The 6,894-nt window shown below is 37.3% G+C and overlaps 1 protein-coding gene across 1 annotated transcript in view; it reads left to right on the top strand.

The window, feature by feature from the left end:
• The first annotated feature begins 4,814 nt into the window (after positions 1-4,814).
• Positions 4,815-6,894, top strand: part of LOC110018611 (exopolygalacturonase-like) — a 2,421-nt gene continuing 341 nt past the window's right edge. The window contains exons 1-2 of the mRNA XM_020715974.1: positions 4,815-5,270; positions 6,162-6,677. Of these exons, the coding sequence (XP_020571633.1) occupies positions 4,815-5,270; positions 6,162-6,677 (972 nt within the window). The remainder of the gene's footprint in view (positions 5,271-6,161; positions 6,678-6,894) is intronic.

Here is a 6,894-nt window from a genome sequence, read left to right as displayed (position 1 = left end):
TTTTGTTGATGGGTTGTGTATACAATATAGATCTCGGAAGATTCTTATCTAAATGATCAGAGATATTTTTTTAAAAATAATATAATATCTCGATGTATAGAATTAGTGATTTTCCCTCTTATGGGTATAAGAGATGATTTATTTTATTTAGTACACTTAAGCTTTGACATCAGAAATTCCCAAACTACAATACCTATAACGGACCTTAAAAAGTTACTTGCTTGTTGTGAAGGTTTGATTGATAAAATATTCATGTAGGGCATGGTTTGGGCACCTCCTAAGCAACTCCTTAAACCCTTTCCAAGCATCATAAATTGACTCTCCTTCTATTTGAGTAACTAAGGTGTTGAAATTTCTAAGCTGGTCAATTTTAAATGGAGGGAAGTATTTGGCAAGGAACTTATATATCAGGTTAGTCCAAGTAGTGATGGTTCATAAAGATAGAAATTTCAACTACATCTTGGCTTTGTTTCTCAAAGAGAACAGGAACAACCTTAGTCTAACTACATCACTGAGGACATTGTTATAACTAAATGTGGCACATTGTTTTAGAAGTCTGCTAAGTGAAGATTAAGGTCCTCCATGGGTAATTTACCAAATTGGTTGCTTTTGCACAATTTGAATTATGGTGGGTCTCAACTCATAAGTGTTGGTCTCAACAATAAGGTAGTTGATGCTCATTTGGATCTCCTCTACCAACGAGTTGGCATACTCCCTAATTAGGCTTCATGGTGTTATACTAAGGGTTGGCCATCTATAAGGGGGTCTCTTGTGGTGCTTGTGCTCTCTTAAGTTGTCTAAAGGTCAGCTCAATTTCTGGATCAAAGGGTGCAAAAGTTGGTACTTTCACCCTACTCATATGCTAAGTGCTGAGGTATAGTGATCATAGACTAAGGCCAGGTAGAAACACAGTCCTTAAGTCACACAACAAAAGACATGCAAGAAAAAAAACCAAAAAATTGCAAGCAACAAAAATATTTATTTTTTTCTATTTTGGTTTTTTTTTAATTTTTCTTTATTTTTTTGGATTTTTTCAGCACTTGTAACCAAAATAGCAATGTAGCAATGTAAGTGTAATATTAATAAGCACAAAGGAAAATCAAGAACAAGAAAAAAATCAAAGCTAAACTCTAAGTTGTTCAACTAAAGTTATCCTGAAGTCATAAAAATTGTTTGACACATTTTCACGACAATGACACCAAAAACTTGATGGTTGAAAGTTACTGCGAGACAAATCAAACAAGCAAATATAACTATCAAGTAATACAAAGATTTTCGAGTCTATAATCAATCCAGTGAGCAAAAGGTTAAAATGTAATCCCAATAGGCAAATCATTAATTTACTAACCTATTGAACCTAATTTAAGTTGATCACAAGAGCAAAAAAATAATCTATAATCCTAAGAAAATAGTGAGAAAATTAAACAACAAGATCGGAAATTAACTGGATGCATGAGTTTTGAGTGTCCTTAAGAGATGATGTGGCCCATACTTCTGTGACTCAAGTTTAGTGTGTTTTTGTGGTTCTCCTAGGAATTTATCTATGTGATAGTTGTTAAAAAGGATAATGTTCTAAATGAGTGAGTGCCCCATGAGCATTGCTTGGCGTGAGTGTGCTCCAACTCGGGAACGAGTGGGCCAGCCCGAATTTCTATAATTTGGCTCCCAAAAATGCTTCTTTTTCTTACCCAAGTGGGTTAAAATCTATAACTTGCACAACAGACCAAAATACCTTTCTTAACAGTCACAATCATAAAATACACAAAAAATAAATGTCAACATATAGGAAAATTATGCATATTTACTCCACATAAAATATACTGTCTCTCACATCAATGATGAGTAGAAAGGTCCCTGACTAAGCCCTCCAAGGAAGACTTGTCTTAGTAAATCAGAATCCATCACTGGAATTAGATGCGCTTTAGTGAAAACTATATTGAAGAGTTCATTGAGCGATTCTCCTTCGTTCTGAAAAATTTCTGAAAGATGAGATGAATCTTTGATTATCCTCTTATTTTCAATGAACTGTTTCACAGATAATCTAGTGAGCTCATTTAAGGCGTGGATAGTGCCTCTTACAATAAATGGAACCACGTGCGACCTTGATCTAAAAGAGTGGAAGGAAACACTCGACAAAGAAGATCAAGCATCAGAAGCATGTTGAATGTGCATGATGGTGTGATAACAATTAATGTGTTTATAAGGATTTGTTACCACTCATAAGAATCAATGTTTCAAAGCTTGAATCCTGTAGGGATGGGGTGCTGACGGACCATAATACCAAAGGGAGGAAAATCTTAGAAGTTTCAATGAGTGAGGAAACGATCTTTTTCTTCTAGAGGGAACTCTTCTTGAACCAGACACCATAGCTCATCATAGATGACATGATCAAGAGCGACAATAAGATAGGAATATGCTAAGTGAGCTGCGAAGGGACATATGAGTAAAATTCATATGATTGAGCAGGTCAACATTCTGGCTCAGATGAGGGAGTGTACGAGTACTCACAAGGGGGCATTCCGTGTAGTTATTGATCTTGTGGTAAATATGCTTCATCTAGCGGTGCGAGTATCAGCTGTTGAACCTTAAATATAAGATAAAGTATAATCTTATTCTTTGACTCCTCCATTTTGTACATTTGGTATTCTATAGAGGGGCCTGAGGTGCCTTCTCTGACAGGTTAATGTCTTTTAGGAGGGAAAAGGTAGAGACTTGATGTCCCGGGATTTGTGATTGTCGCCTAGAGCGGCGGGTGTTGAAGCATGAGGCTCCATTATTGCGAGCACTATGTCTAGTGGCCATTTAAGAAGTTTTCAAGTCCTTCGGTGGTGTGATTCTTTTTCTCACAGATGGAGCCAAACTAATGTTTGTTAGATATTTCACATTAGTAGAATAATGAATTATCATTTTACCTTTGTACGAGAATCCAGTCGACACTTAATGAATAATAATAATAGGGATAGACATTAGAAGTTTTTATGAGGAAAACACCAAAAGGAAATAAATCATGGAGCCTAACCTAATAAAACACAATCTAATATAGCATGATGAGTGCAAATATAGACCCTTACCCCATAGGTGGGAAAGCATCAGAAAGTTACAGGGTTTGAATGCAGGCAGACTCATTGCACAAAGGTTAGCAATGATTGTAATTGCCAAAACTTAGGTACACCATCCTCAGAGTAATTTGCCACACAGTGTTTCACATGTCATGTTGAAGAATGCTCAAGTGCTCCTTGACGTTGGCCGCTACTCCTCGCAGTTCTTTGTTACTCCACAATGTTGGTCTCTATTCAATAATGTACTTCATTGCAATAAGCAAGGGCAACAAATAGTGGCCGACGAGTGGTGATCGATGATGGTCAGTGGCAGCATGTATAGGAAGCATTAAGTAAATCTTTGGTGCAGATCGAGCACTATACTTCAGTCTTTCTCTTCCTGATCCTCCTCCAAGCTCATATCTTCCCCCCTTTCATGAAGAGAGTGTGGCTCTATTTATAGCGTCTAAACAAGGCTTATTGACAAATAAGGAAAGAATCTGAATCACTCCACCAGATGAACACGAGTGATCCCCTTGATCAGACGACGTTCTACGGACATTTGAGTGCTTTAACGATGTGAAAATTGAGTGACCTTGGGCTTTTTGAATATAAGCTTATCAGATATGGAATACGTTTGACCTTTCAATTTGGCACCAAACACAACAAAAAATGGTTTAACGACTCGAAGTAGGCTCGATTTAACTCGGATTGTGTCAATATTGGTGTCATTGCGTTTGTCTCATCTAGCCAGATTTGAGTGTAACTCTTTTGAAGTTAGAGTTCTATATAATTTTTAATGAATTTGAATTTTTTTTGAAAAAAATTGTCCCGAGATTCATGCCCTCACCTCGAGATTCATTCTGAATGATGACAATTTGTTGATGGCGTACAAGTTACCATAGACTGAAATTAATGTGTATGATTTATGAATATTAAAATTGAAACAACAATAGAATAGTAGTTTTTCTAATTAAATCTATAATTATTTAAACATTTAATTTGACCAACGAAAATCTGTTGTCAAAATGATTATAAAGATGCCAAGTTTGATAGAGCCAATAAACATTTAACAGTGGATTTTAAACTAAATATAATTGGATTATTTAGCGATAAAAAAAAACTGCTTTTTAAAAATTTCGTTTCTCTCTTCATAACTGCATCAGGACTTCACACGTAGAGTTACGTGCGGAGATAGAAAAAAAAATCGGTCTGGTAATACGGACAAATATTCCCTCGTGTTATTCTGTGTTATTCAGGTGTTATTGTATGTTATTCAGATACTATTGTGTTCTGGGAATACTTTAGGTGTTATAATAACACAATAACATATCAATAACACTTGAATAACACACAATAACACTTGAATAATATAGGAGGAATATTCTCTTGTGTTATCGGACAGATTTTTTTTTTTCTGTCACTGTTAAATGACGTGATTTCATTGGACTCCGCACGTAACTCTACGTGCGGAGTCCTGATGCAATATTTTCTCCATAATTAAAGCATATTACACCTTCAACCTTACAATGCAACCTACCATTTATAAACAAAACAGCCAGAAAACAATAATAAAAATCTGTTACAAAATTCCACTCCTGTTACCGTTAAGTAGAGCCAAACATATATAGACAATGGTTAATTATGTGCGACGGGGAGCAACAGCAGGTTCCAAAATTACAACACATCATAAACCAACCAACACATTCATCTCCTCTCCTATATATAGAATAAGAAGAAGAAAACCCTAAACCACAAGAAATGAAACAAGTAACCATGGATTCAAGAAGCTTTCTGCTGATCCTAGCCTGCACTGCAGCATATAATCTCAACAGCTGTGCAGCAATCCTTACAGACAAAGTATTCAATGTCCTGCGCTACGGTGCATCCCCTAATGGCAGAACTGATAGTGCTCCAGCTTTTTCTAGGGCTTGGAATGAAGCATGTGCTGCAGATTGTGGATGGTACGGTGGGTTTAGGGTAAGGTGTAGGGTACTGATTCCGGAGGGCACTTTTTTGGCTGGACCGGTTTCATTCAGAGGACCTTGCAGGAGTCCAATGGTGGTTCAGGTGAAGGGAGTGGTTAGGGCTCCGAATGATCTTAGGGTTTTTCAGCATAAGGAATGGATTGCGTTCAGGCATGTGAACAATTTGTTGGTTACTGGATTGGGCACGTTTGATGGTCAGGGGCGTGCGGTTTGGCCTCATAGACATGGCAGCAGTCTTCCCACGGTAAGTTTGGTTAGGTTCCATGGCATTATAAATGTAGTTTAATTTAAGTACAATGTGTTTAAGATTTGGGAGATTAATGTTTTGATGTAGGGTTGGAATTTTGGGTGGAGAAGTTGTGATGAGGCTTTCTTAGGGTAACCGTTGATGGGAATGATGTATTACTTGGGCTCATGTTTGGGGTCGTTTATGATGTGAATAGAAGGGAGTGAGATGGTGTGGAGGGATCATGATCGTAGCTCGCTTCGAGCAGGCATCAATGAGGCTTTTGTCATGTGAAGGAATCACAATCGAAGCTCTCTCAAATGAAAAAAAAGTTTATGTCTGGAGTTCAGTGTAGCTCTGCATTTGGACTCCAATAAAATTAAGTTAAATTTACAAATTTTAAAAAAAAATCGCTTGCATTTCAACTGATAAATTTATAATTTTTTTTAAAGGAGGGTCACTAAAATACACTTGGCGTTGTATTATTGGAGTCGCGTCAGGACTCTGTATGTAAAACTTTTTCCTCAAATGGGGTCTTGAAGAAATTGATAACATTTGATGGAGAAGAGAAAATCATGATAAGAACTCATTGGGCAAATATTTATGGGACCGATATTCTGTCAAGGATAAAAGGAGATCTTCCGGGGACCTCATTCAAGATAGGGATCAATGATGTGTGATTCATAATATATTCTTTGAAATTATCTGATTTTATTGTTTTTGAAATGAATCGAAATTTAAATTAGAATATAGATAACCACCATAAAGTTTACTTGAAAATTTCTCTTAGAGTTTTTTTCTTATTTTTTCTTATGTACCAAGATTATATTTATAAATGTATAAGAATAGCTTGGTTGAATTAAGTACCATAATTAACTAACCATATCCATGATCCATGCATGCATGCAGACGTTAAAGTTTCTCCACGTGATGAACGCCAAGATTCGTGCCATCTCCCTCATCGATCCCATGTTCTTCCACATGATCATAGGCCAATCACAGCATATCTCCGTCATCGGCCTTCACATCACCGCCCCCGGAAACAGCCCCAACACCGACGGAATCCACGTCGGAGATTCGTCGGATATCCGAATATCGAGGTCCCGAATCTCGACCGGGGACGACTGCATCTCCCTTGGGCCCGGGACTTCAAATGTAACGATCAACAAGGTGCACTGTGGGACTGGCCATGGAATCAGCGTTGGGAGCTTGGGGAAGTACAGGGAAGATAAGGGAGTGGATGGGATTAGGGTTTTGAACTGCACGCTTACTGGAACCACCAATGGGGTGAGGATTAAGACGTGGAGAGATTCGCCGCCGATAAAAGCTACGAATATTGTGTTTTCGGATATAGTGATGAATGAAGTTAGTAATCCGATTGTTATTGACCAGGAGTATTGCCCTAATTCTTGCGATGAAGATAAGGTATGTCCCAATGCTTTACTATTATTATTATTATTTTATTGGCTTGATTTTTTGGAAATTAGTGGAATATTTGTATTAGTATTATCATTTTCATTTGCCGGCTTTTACTATTTTGCAACACATATATAGGTAGGGTTGTAAACGAGCCGAACACGAGCTGAGTCGTTTATATTTCGAGCTCAAAAAGTGTCTTCGTGTTCGGCTCCGTTTCTTTTGC

The sequence above is a fragment of the Phalaenopsis equestris genome, unplaced genomic scaffold (assembly GCF_001263595.1).
Source record: "Phalaenopsis equestris unplaced genomic scaffold, ASM126359v1 Scaffold000026, whole genome shotgun sequence".
NCBI classification, from domain to species: Eukaryota; Viridiplantae; Streptophyta; class Magnoliopsida; order Asparagales; family Orchidaceae; genus Phalaenopsis; species Phalaenopsis equestris.
The sequence above is the reverse complement of the archived record's forward strand: the minus strand, read 5'-3'. Positions and strand labels throughout refer to the sequence as shown.